The 16,314-nt window shown below is 58.6% G+C and overlaps 2 protein-coding genes across 2 annotated transcripts; one reads left to right on the top strand and one right to left on the bottom strand.

Annotated features, from left to right (window-relative positions):
* Positions 1-443: 443 nt before the first annotated feature.
* FBXW5 (F-box and WD repeat domain containing 5) lies at positions 444-12,750 on the bottom strand. Its single transcript, XM_062615947.1, has 8 exons — positions 12,504-12,750; positions 9,342-9,499; positions 8,537-8,711; positions 7,533-7,681; positions 5,736-6,219; positions 2,741-2,888; positions 1,708-1,920; positions 444-1,311 (listed from the first exon to the last, which is right to left on the bottom strand). The coding sequence occupies exons 1-8, from the start codon at positions 12,694-12,696 to the stop codon at positions 1,065-1,067; spliced, it is 1,767 nt and encodes a 588-aa protein (XP_062471931.1). The 5' UTR covers positions 12,697-12,750; the 3' UTR covers positions 444-1,064.
* A 470-nt stretch (positions 12,751-13,220) lies between these two features.
* Positions 13,221-16,314, top strand: C8G (complement C8 gamma chain). The gene is made up of 7 exons (XM_062615987.1): positions 13,221-13,291; positions 13,822-13,961; positions 14,400-14,470; positions 14,784-14,891; positions 15,185-15,286; positions 15,544-15,582; positions 16,030-16,314. Exons 2-7 carry the CDS (start codon positions 13,849-13,851, stop codon positions 16,041-16,043), a joined length of 447 nt encoding a protein of 148 aa, XP_062471971.1. The 5' UTR covers positions 13,221-13,291; positions 13,822-13,848; the 3' UTR covers positions 16,044-16,314.

Below are 16,314 nucleotides of genomic sequence, written 5' to 3'. Positions count from 1 at the left end.
AAGAGCAGGAGCTTAATTTTAGACCCTCACATTCAGGTGCCTGCTGCAGTGAGAAAAGCCTCAGGGCCAGATACAATCAACAGCTGCAGTCCGAGTGCTGCAGCTCCACCAGCCGTGGGGGCCTCATCTCCAAACCCAAGGGGAAGCTTATTCATGTCAGGCAGAGGAGGGCCGGGGGCCCCAGGCACCCGTGGGCACCTGTGGCCACCCATGGGCACCTACACCCGTTCACAGAGAACATACCAAGAGAACCTAAAGTGCCACGACTTGGGTAGCGTGGGAGGGAGGCGACCACAAGAGCACCAGCCATGGACACAGCTGCCCCGGGAGGGGACAGCAGAGCCCCTGGAGTGTGTTACTGATGCCAGAGCTTAGTGAAGTGCTACTGAGCAGAGGATGAGAGGCAAAGCATCACCACCACATCACCACCAGCCTCCCCACACCAGTTGTAAAACTGGGGAGATCAACACTGTTGCCAACAGAAGGCATCAACTGGACCTGGCTGCCCCCCAGCCCTGCTGCTCTCCAGGGCAAAGGAGCCCTCAGGCAGCAGGTGCTGGCCTTGCCCAGCAGCCAGCCCAACTGCCTGCAGGGATCTGGGACAAAACCATGAACAAAACTATGTTAACAGAGTCCTGCAGTGGAGCAGCGCTGCGCCGGGCTCTGCCAAGTGCTCTGCAGGGGCAGCTCTCACAAGGTCAGCCCCGTCCCAGGCTCAGCAGTACCAGCGCTGGGGACGCACCTCAGTCTGTTCTTGGAGACCAGAGCTCACCCAGAGCGAGCTGTGACCAAATAGCAGCGTTTGTGTGAAGCTGTGGGGGGCCCACCCAGCAGTGACCAGCTCAGGCTGTGCCTGTGGTGTACAGGAGCAGGCCCTTGGCTCTTACATTCTGTCTCTGGAGCAGGTGCTCCACGGAGGAAGCAATTCCCACTACCGGGGCCCCTCCTGACTCAGTGCATGGGATTCAGTGCCCAGAGCTCGTCTCTTGCGCAGGGCCTTGGGCTCTGCAGGCTCCAGAGGAGGTGGCTTCAGTGAGAAGCTGCAGGCGCAGGGGGACCCAGGTTCAGCTTTTCTGGTTCAAAAGCCAGGAGAAGAGCAGCTTCCTGGGCCGGGGCCTCCGGGCCTGCCGGCTGCGCACGGCGCGGGGCGAGCGCCACACCTTGATGGTGGTGTCATCGCTGGCGGTGAGGAGCAGCTCCTGCTCCACCGGGCTGAACGCCACCGAGTTGACCACGTTGTCGTGCTGCAGCTTGGCCAGGCAGATGTTGTAGTGCCGGTCCCAGATGTAGCCGTGGCGATCCTCTGCCCCGCTGGAGCGCACAGGACAAGTTAAGGACATCACCGACAGCCTGCTCCCACCCCCCAGCCTCCGTCTGCAGCCCTGTCACCCACAGAACAGTTTGGGTTGGAAGGGACCTTCAAAGCTCCTCTAGTCCAACCCCTGCCATGGGCAGGGACATCTTCAACTACATCAGGTTGCCCAGAACCGCATCCAGCCTGGCCTGGAATGTCTTCAGGGATGGGGCATCCGCCACCTCTCGGGAATCTGTGCCAGTGTTCCACCACCCCCTTCTAAACACTTTCTTCCTCACACACAGCCTTAATCTCCCTTTTAGTCTAAAACCATCACCCCTTGTCCTATCACAACAGGGCCTGCTAAAAAGTCTCTCCCCATCTTTCTTACAGGCCCACCCCATCGCACACACCTTGCTACGAAGTCCCTGCTGACATCCAGGAAGATGAAGAAGCACTCCTCATTGGGCGTGTAGGCCCGGTGTGCCCGCAGCGCTCTCTTCACCTCCTTCATGGTCTTCAGGTCGAACACGTGCAGGTCAATCTCCTCAGCGATGGGGGGAGGCTGCATGGGGTCAGAGATGACGCAGTCGCGGGGCCAGGCTCGGCTGTTCACATACAGGTACCTGCGGGAGCAGAGGGGTGACCCTGCACCTTCCTGCATGCGACAGGGCTCACTCAGGGAGCCCCAGCTGGAAATGTGCAGGTTGGTGGCACAGAGACCCAGCAGCTGCTCTGGCCCTTGGTGAGCCTGAGGCTCAGCTCACCAAAACCCAGGCCGAACCATGGGAACATGCTGCTGGAAATACTCCCTGCCATGTTTGGAACTGGAAAGGTGGGTCCTGGGGGCTACGCCAAGCCTCTGTAATCCATTACAACCAGCTTCAAGGATGGTGGTGTATTGTGAGCAGCAGGTTGAGGGAGGGGATTCTGCCCCTCTGCTGCACTCTGGGGAGACTCCCCTGCAGTCTCCCCAGAGGTGCTGGCACAGGGTGCCCAGAGAAGCTGTGGCTGCCCCATCCCTGGCAGTGTTCAAGGCCAGGTTGGACACAGGGGCTTGGAGCAAGCTGCTCTAGTGGAAGGTGTCCCTGCCCATGGCAGGGGTTGGAACTGGGTGAGCTTTAAGGTCCCTTCCAACACAAACCAGGCTGGGACTGATCTACCTCTGGAGCAAGATACTTTGTGCAAGCAATTTCTTCACTCTTACAAGTTCCTGCTTGACCCTATCCTGACCGGGGCTCAGCAGGGCAGAGGAGGAAAGTAATCCTGCTGAGGCAGGAACACAGGACATGAGGACAGAAATCGGATGTGAACAAACAGAGCTGCCCATGCAGGCACCCACTACAGTCACTCCTTCTCCTGGTCACTCCACAAAGCCCCTGAGCAGCTGCTGCCCACCCCTGCAGTGCCCGAAGCTAGCACGGAGGCCAGCACTACCACATTCACCTGTGATCAGGAGAGAGACCCATGCCAATGATGTGCCCATGGATGTCGATGACGTGATCCAGTGAGTCAAAGAACTCATCCGAGCGCCTCTCCTCCCCGAGCACAGGCCCAGCAGTCGTCATCTGGTGGGGCAGGATCCTTTTAATCCCTTGGGGACAGAAAGCAGAATCAGGCCATTCTGCAGGCTGCTGCCCGCAGACAGCAGGGGTGGTGGAGGTCCTCAGGCTTCAAGAAGGGACTTCCCTTACTGCTGCTAAGGGAAGGGAACTGGCTCACTGGTGGAGAGCCAGACTGGGGCTGCTGTCCCTGCCTGGCTCCTTCGAGCTCTCGCAAGTGATACTTTCAGCCAGGACACTGCCCAGGCACAGGCACCAGGCAAAGGCACCAGGAGGGACGTGGAGCTGTTGGAGCGAGTCCAGAGGAGGCCATGGAGATGCTGCGAGGGCTGGAGCAGCTCTGCTCTGGAGCCAGGCTGAGAGAGCTGGGCTGGGGCAGCCTGGAGAAGAGAAGGCTCCTGAAGGGGAGACCTGAGAGCAGCTCCAGTGCCTAAAGGGGCTGCAGGAAACCTGGAGAGGGGCTTGGGACAAGGGCCTGTAGGGACAGGCCAAGGGGAATGGCTTTAACCTGCCAGAGGGGAGACCGAGATGAGCTCTTAGGCAGAAGCTCTTCCCTGTGAGGGTGCTGAGGCACTGGCACAGGGTGCCCAGAGAAGCTGTGGCTGCCCCATCCCTGGCAGTGTTCAAGGCCAGGCTGGACACTTGGAGCAAGCTGCTCTAGTGGAAGGTGTCCCTGCCCGTGGCAGGGGGTTGGAACTGCATGATCTTAAGGTCCCTTCCAATCCAAACCAGGCTGGGATTCTATGATTCCACCACAGGCAGGAAGATGCCCAGTGCCTGGCTGGCACAGACACTCGTTGGTCCAAGTCCATCCTGAAGCACACTCTGAAGCAAGGCTTCCTGACTAAAGGAGACACGTTATGGGTCAAGCTCTCACAAGGTCTAGATCTCTAGAGGTCCCAACACAAACCATTCACAACAGCTTTCTGAAGGAATCCTATGAGCCTCAGCATGGGCTCACATGGGCTTCACCCTCAGCAGGTCCAAGTGGAGATGGAAGATGGCCCATCCCATCCCATTGCCCTTCTAAAGGAATCACTGCCAAGCACCTTTAATTTCAGCCCTCTCCCACAGATCAACACGACTGGAGTGACACCACAATGTACCTCAAGTCCAAGGACCTTCACAGCATGCTGCATCTGAAAGTGGGCTGTCCAGGACACTCATTCTCCCACCCAGCTGGCACTGCTCACCAGCATTTCACTCTCATTTCCACAGCACTGCTCTCCCACTTCCAACCTTGGCTACGTGTCCCCTCTGCACAAGCCAACAGGAGAGGAGGCTGTGCCTGTGACTCAGAGCTGCCACCAGCACAAAGGAGACAGGAGCTCCAAGGCAACTCCTGCAGAAGCACCTGTGTGCTACGGATCAGACCAGAGTGCGCTGCTGCCCAGCAGCTCCAGCAGCAGCAGGCCGAGAGACAAGCACAACACAGAGCTCTTTGAAGTACCAGTTCCTTGGGGCAGACACCAGATGCACCAGGGCTGGCTCCACGCACAAACGGGTGGGTGAACATAACATCCTGCAGTGACTCATGGCAGGAGAGCCAGGGCTCGTCCCCCCCAGGAGCCAGCCAGTGCTGCCAGCGCTGGCCACCAGCCAGGGAGTTCCTGGAGGCAGTTCAAAGGCAGCAGAGCCCACAGCCCCGGGGCTCTGCTGGAGGTCAGTGGATGCAGATATGGGGCTGGGTGCAGGGCTGAGCTGCCACCCACCATGCAGGGCAAGGTCCATCACGCCCAGCTGAAGACCTGGTGGTGGAGAGGAGCAAGGGCAGAGCCACACAGTCCCGGTCACATTCCCAATTTAGGTGTACAAAAACCAAGTGACTCTTCTCCAAGCTGGCCTCAGCTTTGGAAACTGCCTCTCCCTGGGCTGTGCTGGTGCAGGACCAAGTAACAGGAAGGTTAGAAGAGTCTGCAGCAGCAAGGCTGTAATTGTGCAAGCAGCAAAAGGAGCTGAAACTGTCTTCTTGCCTGGAAGCAGCTCTCCCTGCACACCCCCCACACCACCACCCTCCCCCACTGATCTGTCCAGTCCTTTCCACTGAACCTCTCTGCTAGCTTTAGGGGCTTTTAGAGAAGCAGCCGGAGTATCTGCTTCTGCTCACCACCGTACCTACTTCCCATAAATTCAGGCTCTGTGAGTCCCAGTGCCTTGACAAGAGATCAGTGGATGAGCAAGGTGACCAGCACTGCCATTACCTGGCATGTGCTGCAAATACAGCCCCTTGTACCCTATGGAACAGGGAGGCCAAGCTCCACAAACTGCCTGGTACCAGATTCCCATGGGAAGACCCGCTGGGGCAGCTGCAAAACAAACCAGGGCTGCCCCAAAAGGCCAAATGGTGGTGGGTTGCCACACAGTGGGCAGGGGGTGAGGCAGGCCAGGCTCAGGGCAGGCAGGGAACCATCTCCCAGAGCTGAGGGGCACTGTGCAAGCAATACATGTGAGCTTCAAGCTGCTCAAACCAGCCCTACCCTGATGCCCTCTGCACCCCCACAGGAGAACAGGACTAAGGCCTTCCACATACTCCAATCAGAACAATCACAACCCTTCACATCCACACACAGTGCGTGACCCATGGCTGATGTCCTGAAGTCAGAAATTCCTTCTTGATCTACTCAGCCCTCACCATGACTGTCGTTTGGCCACATGTCTGGTAACAACAAAACCCTCAGGCAAGCACTTGCAAGGTGGAACCCCCTTCAGTGACTGGGGGCACCTCAAAAGCCTCCTGTATCGAGAGCCCAACAGCCTCAACAAAGCTGCAACTCACTTGCCACAAACAGGCAGCAAAGAAACCAGGTCTTTTCTAGATTCAAATTCAGCCCATGCCCCAGGGGCAGCTGGTGTGCCCTGGGCTCAGACCTCAACCTTACCTATCTGGTGTGGGGAGTAGGTGAGGCATCCTGTGGTGAAGATTAAGTACTTTGTCTTGCTGTTGCTGTCTGTGGAGAGCAGGTTCAGCTCAGGGGGTTTAGTTCTGTTGCGTACGAACAGCTCAGCCACCTTTGTCTCGAGCTCCGTGTCAGTCATGGCAGGCCTCACCCGGCCCTCCATGATATCATCAAAGAGCTGCTGCAGCCCATCCTCTGCTGGCACACCCACGTCATCCAGCAATTCCTGTACTGCTGGCTCCGGAGCCTGCTTGGGCTTGGCCTCCTCTTCCTCACTGTCACTGCCGAGATCAAAGACGGGGCAGGTGGAGGTGGAGGCAGCGAGCTGCTCCTCGTAGTCCAGGAGCAGGTCTGGCGAATCGTAGCGGCTGCAGTCGGCCACCATCACCGTCCGGATAGTGCTGGCGTTCAGGTTCTGGATTTTGAACAGTCTCTTCACTACATTCACATTCTCGGATTCTATCCCCTGCAAGCAGAAGGAAAAAGTAAGCAGGAACCATCTCAGGTCCCTCCTATGGCTCAAACCAAGAGCCACCTGCTGAGCCTGTGAGTTGGCACAGCAACACCAGCCACACACCGACCTCTCTTTGCACTGCTACATGGAGCAGGGATCATGAGAACTGGCCCTCAAGGCTGGCCAGCTCTGTGGCACTTCTTCCCATCCTGGAGGTGGGCACACTGAGACACAAAACTCCTGCAGGCTGGAGGTGGGAAACACAGAAGCTGAGCAGCCTTGCTGCCACCTGCAGCTGAGGCTATGAGCTGGTGCTGCCTGAGGTGTTAGAAGAATTCCAGGACAGGCCTTTAAAATCCACGCAAGTGCAGCATAAAGTACCATTCTCTGGCCTACAAGCAGCAGAGGCAGGGAACCTCCATACTCTGCAGTTCCCCTGTGCAGAACCACCCTGGTTATCTGCTCCCAGATACAAGCAGCAGGTCTTTTCCTGCCCAATTGCCCTGGCAGTCTGCAGCCACGCTTCAACACCCCTTTACAACGTGGGCAAGGTGCCTCCTCACTTCATGGGGATGGAAGAGTTAGTGCTGTAGTATCAGAGCAAAACAGAGATGTGGTTATGAGAAGGATCTCTGCTACCAGAGGATTTCAATTGAGGCCAGCATCAACTGTTCATGTCAAAAAACACAGTGGGATAAGCAGCTGTGACACTGAGACAGATGAAAACATGGACACACCTGAGCAGGAAACATGCCAGAGAATGGACGAGCAGCAAACAAGCAGCGTAAGGGCAGCTCACACTGATCTCCAGGTTTCATCACAGCACCTGGCCCACAGAACCGTCAGCAAGGACAGGCAGGGTTGAGCTCAGGCTCTCAGCTGCCTCTGGCTCCCAGAAATAATGTACTGAGCTGCCAAGTAGGAGAATGGCCACTGATCGGGTACATGCCAGGCTCCAGCTGTCCGAGGCCCAGCTTCATGTTAGCAAGGACCTCAGCAACCCTTCTGTGCTCCAGCCACTCTCCTGTTGAGCAACACATCCTCCAAGGCACTGCAGTCAAGTTCTCATTCCAATTAATGGGGCAAGAGTTAATGGAATGTGAGAGTTAGAATATTGTAATGGGTACCACAACACTGAGTGTGGAGAAGCCTCACACAAGGGTTGCCTTAAGCTCAGGATCCTGAGGGCAACTCAGAGAAGACAAACAGGGAGTACAGGAGGATTGGGCCATTCCTTCCCACTCACACCTCCTCTGCAGCATTTTCTCCCCCAGGAGCCAGCAGGAAGCTGTGCTGCCTGTGAAGCTGGAACAAAGGCACCTCACCTGGAAAGCGTTGTTCAGCCACAGCACAGAGCAGGAGGTTATACGCCCAATCCGGTGCAGATTGCCAGATATCAAGTTGGTTTCATTCAACCAGCAGCCAAACACATCGTAGGGCTTATTCCTCACCCTGGAAAGCAGCGTGAAGTTCTCTGCAAGGGAGGGGAAACACGAGCATGAGGAGATGGCTCCTGGCCCTAGAGAGACCGCAGCAGAAGACATGGCGATGGATTCAAGTCTCCCCAGGAGGGGCTCTGATGCAGCACATCCACTGCCAGCTGAGCAGATGCTGCCCAACCACCATCCAGCTTCCAGTCATTCCTATGAAGATAGATATTTCTCTCTCCCGCAGCAGTGTGTGAGGAGAGCAAGCACAAAGTAAAAGGGCAGGCAGAGGAAAGAGCAATTTAATCTCAGAACCCTTCTCCAAGCATGGCTCAAAGCAGACACCCCAAGGACAAGAACAAGTCAATCATGTACAGAACATCTTCACTCCCACCCCTGGGGCTCAGGGCCTTTCTGAGCTGGACATACGTGCATTCAGGAGCACCCCTTGATTTCTGGCACACTGAGGTGGCGAGAGACAACACAGCTGGGATTTGGGAGCTTCACAGAACTGCAGCAGAAGAGATGAAGCAAACCCAGATGAATGAGCCTCAGAAAGCCCAGGGTGGGACTAGCACCACTTGAGTTGGAAATGGTGGTTCAAAGACAACAGGTAACCTGGGTAACTCTTGCCTTGCCCACTGTCACTCAGAGCTGAAGTGAGAATAAACATATGCCACACTGCTCTTAGGTGATGATGTGGGCACACCACGTCAGAGCTGAGGCTATTCATAAGGCTTACCCTATGAAACTGTGATTTGGAACTGTGATTTGGAACCCTCTGCAGAAAGCAGGACAAGCAAAGTCAAGAGGACCTCTGCACACCACAAGAGGAAGGGAACCCCAGCACCCACTACTTCAGTCCTCCCAGGCACCCCAGTGAAGGAGAGGGCGACATTTACCCATGCTGATTACAGCAATCTCTCCTGAGGAGGAGTTGTGAGGCCCCACAAAGACACCGGACACCAGGAGGAGCGAGTCATCAGAATTGAACTGGGAGAACTGTGTGTAGCTCCAGTTGTATGGCCTCATGTTGGAGCTGTGCTGCAGGGAGATGTCCAGCTCATTGCTCCAGATCTATAAACAGATGGACAAACAGTCAGGAAGTTGCTGAGAAGCCCGAGTGTGGCTCCACTTTATCTGTTCTGCCAGCACTCACCATGCCAAGGAAAAAGCCAGCAAAGACCCCATTTAACTGCCTCCCAGTCCTGACTTCCCTGTCCATTCCCCTGATAGAAAATGGTCAGCATCTCTGGAGGGAGCTCAGCACAGGACTGCTCCCCCAGCCAGTGCAGTGAATGGCACTGTCACAGCTGGATTTTTCATCACGTTCAGAGAGATTTTTCCCAAGACAACCCCTCAAGCAAGACATCTGCAGTGGATCATTATCTCCACAGTCTTTGTGAGACCCACAACACAGCAGGGGACTGATTTTCACCTAGGAAGCAGGTTGAGCCAGGCAGGCGCCTTGGCCACCGCCTTCACATGGGCCAAAGCTGGAATTCACAGCCCTCAAGGCTACATTTGCAAGAGCCATTAGTTCTGTGGTTTGGAGAACAACTCAGCATTGCAGGAACCGGCCTAAATCCAGGGACACCCGGTCAAACCTCTCCTCTCCTCTCCACAGACTTCCTAAAGGCTGCTCTTGTGGCTGAGCCCCACTAAATCAAAGCTGGAAGGGTTGTGCAGGGGAGGCAGACACTTTACCTTGACTGTGCAGTCTTTGGAGCACGATGCAAACAAACAGCCAGAATGGGAAAAGCTGAGGTGCAAAACCTGGTCACTGTGCTCCTTCAGGGCCTGCACTTCCACACAGGGGATGGTATCATAGAGCCTCTGGAACTCATCATACCAGGAGACAGCAGCTGTAACACATGAGCAGGAACATGGCACAGGAATGAAAGGAGGGAAGCAACACAGCATTCACAGTCCTGACTGAGACTTGCAGCCCTGAACACCCCCGTGTACTGAGTGTACCCCCAAAGCATGAGCAGCAGCTCAGGGAGGGGATCCTGCCCCTCTGCTGCGCTCTGGGGAGACTCCCCTGCAGTCCTGATCCAGTTCTGGAGCAGCAGCACAAGAGGGATGTGGAGTTCTTGGAATGAGGCCAGAGGAGGCCATGGAAATGCTGCGAGGGCTGGAGCAGCTCTGCTCTGGAGCCAGGCTGAGAGAGCTGGGCTGGGGCAGCCTGGAGAAGAGAAGGCTCCTGAAGGGGAGAGCTTAGAGCAGCTCCAGTGCCTGAAGGGGCTGCAGGAAAGCTGGAGAGGGGCTTGGGACAAGGGCCTGTAGGGACAGGAAGAGGGGAATGGCTTGAACCTGGCAGAGGAGAGACTGAGATGAGCTCTTAGGCAGAAGCTCTTCCCTGTGAGGGTGCTGAGGCGCTGGCACAGGGTGCCCAGAGAAGCTGTGGCTGCCCCATCCCTGGCAGTGTTCAAGGCCAGGTTGGACACAGGGGCTTGGAGCAAACTGCTCTAGTGGAAGGTGTCCCTGCCTACTCTGCTGATGGGGCAGCATCATCCCCACAGCTCCAGCCAAGTTCACAAGGGTCTCGAACAGCTTTCTCTGCAGCTTTCCCACTCCCCCCACTCACACAAATCAGTTTCTTGCAGTGAACAGACACCTCTGCACCATGTCACTGCTCTATCAGCCCCTACAGCCCCTGCAAGAAACACCCAGAGCAGAGCTATGGAACAAAATCCTTGCTCAGACACAACAGCACCAGAGCTGCAGATATGCTCCAGCACAGTGCAAACAAATGCATCATGTGATGAGAGAGAAGTACCCAGTACCCTGAGGTACTGGGCTCCACTCTGCTTATCTTTATCTTGTCTAACACAGAGTTAATAAGGTTCCAGAAAGGATATGGGACCAGGAAAACAACATCTCCACGAGACAGACTAGAGAAAAAAGAGGAAGAGCAGGAGCTGGACCCAGGCTGCCAGGACAGAGCAGGAGCCCTGCAGCAAAGCCTGGAGCACGCTCACAGAAGTCACGCTGACAGCCAATAGAGACAAATAGAGGACTTTTAACCAAGGGCCCCGTAAGGCAGCCTAGAGACCTCTTGCAGCAGCAAATCCCAAGGAAGCAAAGAGGATCAGACATACATGGATAAGGGCCAACTTTCCTGGTTACACTGAACAGGACTGAGGGATTTTGGAACTCGCTGCAGCCCAGGAGGCACCTGCTGCTGCAGGTAGGGAGCTGCTTGCTGCCAGGACACCCTCCACTGCTCACTAACCTCTGCAGCTCAGTCCCAGCCCATCTGGCTGCAAAGCAGCCTGGACAGACCCCATCTGGCCAAGCAACCCCAACATTCCCTCTTACAAGGCCCACTGGATACCACAGAGCTACCTAGGGCAGGCAGACTGGCAAGGCTTTTCCCCAGGCTCCTGCTTCAGCCCATGCCTGGGCCTGGCAGCCACCCCTTACCCCATGGGGGGCTCTCACAACTCCAGAAGCACAGCCTGGGAGGTGTTCAAATGCGTTACTGAGATCCACCAGCTGCTGAATCCCAATGAGCGCTGAAGAACAATCCTAACAGCTTCCCAACTCTCTCCCGAAGGCTGGAAGTGAATGAGCCTGGCCAAAGAGCCTCAGGTAAAACCTAAAGGAATGTCCTCAGCTCCATGGAGTTCCCAGGGTCTGCACAAGTGAAGTCACGAAGCCACATGTGACAGCCCGCCTCTCTTCATGTTCCCTGCTTCAGGCAGATGGGCTCTTGCTGCTGGATCCGTGGTGTTTCTTCCCGTCCTCCTGTAGCAACTGCAACAAGATCAAGAACTCAACTCCCCCTGCCTTGGCCACTGCCGGGGGCCTCATGAGCACCCTTGGGGCTGAGGACAGAACACATCCCTCCTGGGCCTCCGCAGCAGGCTAAGAATGTACTTTCTGGACTCGAGGAGAGACCCACTGTGGCAGCAAGAGCTCCTGTTGGCAGGTGCCCAAAGCCTGTCTGCTGGTGTGACAGCGCTGGGTTACCCTTCCAGACTGCACAAACTGCTCCCAGCTCCTGACACTCCACTGGGAACTGACCCATGATCGTGTGCTGGTCACCACTGGCTGCGACAGCTCTACCCAACGAAGGCCCTACCAGGCTCAGATGCTGCTGACTGTTAATGGGTCATTTTCCTACTGGGAGCTGAGGCCAAGATCAAGATCAAGTCCAACCTGCCCTTGCAAAGTGGGTCAACTGCTGCCTTAGCACTTGCTGTACAATTAAAGGGCCGCGCACCCACCTCCCTCCTCACAGAGCAGGCACAGCTCTGCCTTCAGAGCCTGCGCCTTATAGAAATAGTCTGGTGTGCTAATGTGCACTTGCAGCTCTTCCTGGTCTGGATGAGAGGGGCAGAGCCTGGAGCAAGGGCTTAGTGTGAGGTCCTGCTCAGGAAAAGCCAGCAGCGATTATCACCGAGGCCAGCTGGGCTGTGCTGGGGCTACACACCGTGACTCACTGCAGCTCCTGCCATCCCCCTCAGCAGCACCAAGCCGAGCTGTGCAGCAGCCACCACAGAGCTCCTGCCTCGAGAGCACTCAGAAACCACCTTGCTGGGAAAGGAAAGCTGAAGCATTTTCAAGCATCTGACTCCCTTTTCTGAAGGGTTTGGGCACTCCCGCAGCCCTTCACGTGCACATCACCACCTAGCCCTACAGACTGCTAATGTGACACAGTTCAGGGGCTCATCACCCACAGCACCAAAGCACAACGGGTTGAGCAGCAGAGAGGGAGAGAACGTTCCCCTCCTGGCTCAGGATGGGAGCTCAGGCTCCCATCACACGGGTACCACACCTCGCAGAGCCACTGGAGGCCCCGGCGCCGGGCACCTCCAAGGAGGGCAGCCCCACCAGCCCTGTCCCCCCGCGGCCGCGCACCTGGGTGCCGGGGCACCTCCCGGGAGATGCGGTAGTAGCGGTAGAAGAGCTCCTTCCACAGGAACTCGTCACGGGCCACGGCGTGCCACTGCTGGCAGACCAGCCCCACCGAGAGCACGTCTACGTGGTCCAGGTAGAGGAAGATCTCGTAGAGGACGCTGTCGGGGAGGAGAGGGCCGCCGCCCGCCTCCATCGTGGCATTCTGCCTGCGAGCGAGCGGACGGACCTGAGACCCTGCCCGGCCGCGGCCCCGCACCGGGCACCCCCCACTCCCTTCCACACCTCGGCGGCTCCGCTGGCCCCGCCCACGCCCTCAGCGCTTCCGCCGCTCCGCCCCGCCCTTCCGCCCCGCCCCTCCAATCACCGCTCCGCTTTCTGCCGCAAGGCCGGAGAGATCGAGCACAGAGCCCCCACCCGAGCGCTAGGCACCGCTAGCCGAACGTGGCACGCTCGCTCCCCATCGCCCGCCCCTAGCGGCCTCGGCGCCCCCTGAGCTCCGCCCCATCACATCAGGCCCCCCCCACCGGCTCCGGGCCCCGGTGTCCCGAGGTCTCTCGAGGGGCCGACCCCGCACACCCCCAGCCGATGCCCGCGGGCCCGGTTCCAGCTCCCGGCTTCCCGCGGTGCCCTCCTGCCCCCGCCGCTCTCCTGCCCCCCGCTCCCGGCCCCGCACCGCTCACCCAGCACCATGCTGTCCCGGGCAGCGCTCCTTCGCCCTTCCTCGCCGGTCCCCTCCCCAGAGCCTGCTGGAGAAGGTAGCGGCCTCGGCGGAGCTCAGGCTGCCCGAGGTGAGGGGCCGGGCCAGGGCGGCCCTACGGGGCTCGGCAGCTCTGGGGCTGGGCCTCAGCCCGTTCCCCTTTGGGTCCCCTTCGAGGTCCAGCCCTGCAGCGTCACCCTCCAGACCTGCCCTTGCGGCATGAGCCGGGGCTGAGCCCCCCGGTGCCCTCCCAGCCCCGAGACAGGGGCCGCAGGAGCCCAGCTCGGCCCCGAGCTTTGCCCTGGAGGCAGGCCCCGGCCCGGCGGCTGCTGCCCCGCCAGACCCCGGCTCCTCAGCCCCGGGGCCAGTGCAGCCATTGCCGGTGCTGGGTCTGGCAGCGCTCGGTGCCCCTCGAGCACCCTTTCCCTGCACACACACGCACCCCCCAGCAGCCTGTCCCCGCTCCGGGCTCTGCTCTGCTTCCTGCTCTTTCCCACCCTTCAGCTCCTGTCGCCGCGGGCAGCACAGGGGAGGGTGCTTGGGGTGGTGGGTGCTGATGGCAGTGGGATGGTGGCACCCAGGGCAGTGGCGTGTCCCTCGGTGCCACCCGGTCCCATGCAGCTCGCAGGGAGGTGGTTCCTGGTTGGTATGGCCTCCCGCTGCAGCTTCCTGGCCGAGCACAGCCACCGGCTGGAGGCCACGGCAGTGACGGTGACCACTGGTGACGGGCAGAGCCTGGACATCAGCACCTTCAGGAAGCTGTGAGTGAAACCGGGCACCGGGGCCGCAGGCAGGGGCTGGGATGGGGGATGCTGGATGGGACAGGGACACTGCAGGCAGATCCAAGCAGGACCAGTGCCCTAGGATGGGGATGGGACAGGGACACTGCGGGCAGATCCAAGCAGGACCAGTGCCCCAGCCACAGGCTCCAAGGAGGAGAGAGCTGGCCCAGAGCAAAGTGATCTCCTGTGGGATGCTTTGTGCTAGAAGCCAGGGCCATGGTGGGCTGGAACCAGGCCACCAGCATGGGGTGGGCTTGGGCTCGCCAGCCTGGGTTGCGTGGGGGTGGCCAGGCTGGGAAAACTGAGGCTCTGAGATGAGAAACCAGGGACAGCGTGTGCCTGGCAAGGAGGGTGGGCAGGGGCCTGGGCTGGATCCTCCCCAGGCTGTGCCAACAACCTCCTCCTCTCCCCGAACAGGGATGGGATGTGCTGGGAGATCAGGCAGCGCTACCTCCCTGCCCAGGCGCATGGACGCTTCATCCTGAAGGGTGAGGGAGGCTGGGCTGGGGGGGAGCAGGGACCATGGAGCTGGAGCCTCCACTCCTGCTCTCAGCAGGGATTTGGGATTGGTGTCCATCCTCCCAGTGTCTCAGCTCTAGGATCTCAGAGCGTTCCAGTTCCAGATCCATCACAGGCAGCACCATGGGCTTGTGCCTGCTCACAGGGAACAGCATCCTGTGGGGCTAGCCTCAATTTTCACCCCTTGTACACCTCACCTGTGGTGAAACAAGACCCCTGGATGGTGCTGGGGCTAACCAGGATTAACTGGGACTAAGCAGGGCTGTTTCCTGTCTTTCCCAGGCCGTGGCCATGGCAGCAAGGTGGACATGGTGGTGGGGGAGACAGACCACAGCAGCTACGCCATTCTCTATTACCAGAAGGGCCGGAGCATCTCGGTCAAACTCTACGGTGGGTCAGTGTTCTGGGGCTTGTGGCACATGAAGGACAGGGGTGGCAGAAAGGTGGGAAACCCGGGCTGGGACCAGGAGCTGCCTGCAGGAGCCCTGAGCACCCAGACACAGGAATGGGTGTCCCCAGGGGTCCTGGTCCCAGATGGGGAGTTGTCCTCAGATGATGCTGGAGGGGAGACAGGGGGGAACCAATAACCCTTCTCTGGTCCCAAGCCTTGCCACAGGGGCAGGGCGGGCTCTGGGGCAGGGACAGATAGGCCTCGAGGCCACTGATGGCATCTCCTTGTGTAGGACGGAGCAGCCAGGTCAGCGATGCCGTCATAGACAAGTTTGAGCAGCGTTTGAGGGCTGTGGGCCTGAGCGAAGACGTGACCTACTACTTCCCTGTGTACGGTGGGTGGCACATAGTCCCCAGGGACCTGGGAGCACCAACATCCAGAGACCAGCACCAGGGGCTGGGGTGCAGCGTTGGGAGGGGAGGCTCATCCACATAGGTTTGAAGAGCTTGTGGCCCCATATCACCCACAGCAGGGCCACAGTTGGGATCTGTCCCAGTGCAAGAGGTGCATGGACTGGGCTGTGCCCCACAGTGTCTCTGGGTGCAGGGCTGGGGCCGGGCAAGGTGACCCCCTGGGCTGTGTCTCTTGCAGGGTTCTGTGACTCCACAGATGAATTTCACATCCTCGATGGTGAGTTGTGGGGTCCGGGTGATGCGCTGGGTCCCCCCATGGGCCAGGCCTGGCCCCACGTAGGGCAGCACATGGGTTCTCCTGCCCTGGCTGGAAGCTGGGCACAGAGAGTTCAGACCCTCAGCACACCTGTGTGGTCCTGCTGGGGGACCCCAGGACAGGCAAGGAGGTGGCAGACCAGCAGCCAAGATGGGCATCAGGTGCATGCTGGCAAAGCACAGTCCTGTTCACCCCCCACATGGGTCAGGCAGGTTTAGTGGGGTTTTAGTGGGGTTTCCAGGTGTGAGGGTTGGTCTGGGACAGGGACACCCTGGGGTTAGGGCTGGGGTCCCCAAGGACAGCTCCATCAGTTGTCGCTGGTGCTTGGGGAAGTAGAAGTGGGTCTCCAGCCCTAGTGCTGGGCTTGGACATCTCCCTAGCCCCCCAGCACTTCCCTTTCCCTTCCAGAAACGAAGCTGTAGGTGAGGATGGTGTTGCCAGGAGGTCCCCAGTGCTCAGTCTTTACCTCTTCCAGCTGCCCATGGACATGCAGGACTGAGCTCAGGCTTGGTCAGACCCTGCTGCTGCTCCAACAGCCCTGGAGCCAATCCTGGGGTTCCCCATCTCCTCCAGCGGCATTGACAGCCATGCGGGTCCTTGTCCTGCCTCCCCCCCCCAGCTTTGTGTCACTCTGTGCTCTGCACCCTTGTGCCTGCAGCAGCAATGACACCCCAATAAACGCCTCTGAGAAGA

This window comes from Pezoporus occidentalis, unplaced genomic scaffold (genome assembly GCF_034315485.1).
Source record: "Pezoporus occidentalis ecotype Australia unplaced genomic scaffold, CSIRO_AGI_Poc_V1 ctg187, whole genome shotgun sequence".
Lineage (NCBI taxonomy): Eukaryota > Metazoa > Chordata > Aves > Psittaciformes > Psittacidae > Pezoporus > Pezoporus occidentalis.
The sequence above is the reverse complement of the archived record's forward strand: the minus strand, read 5'-3'. Positions and strand labels throughout refer to the sequence as shown.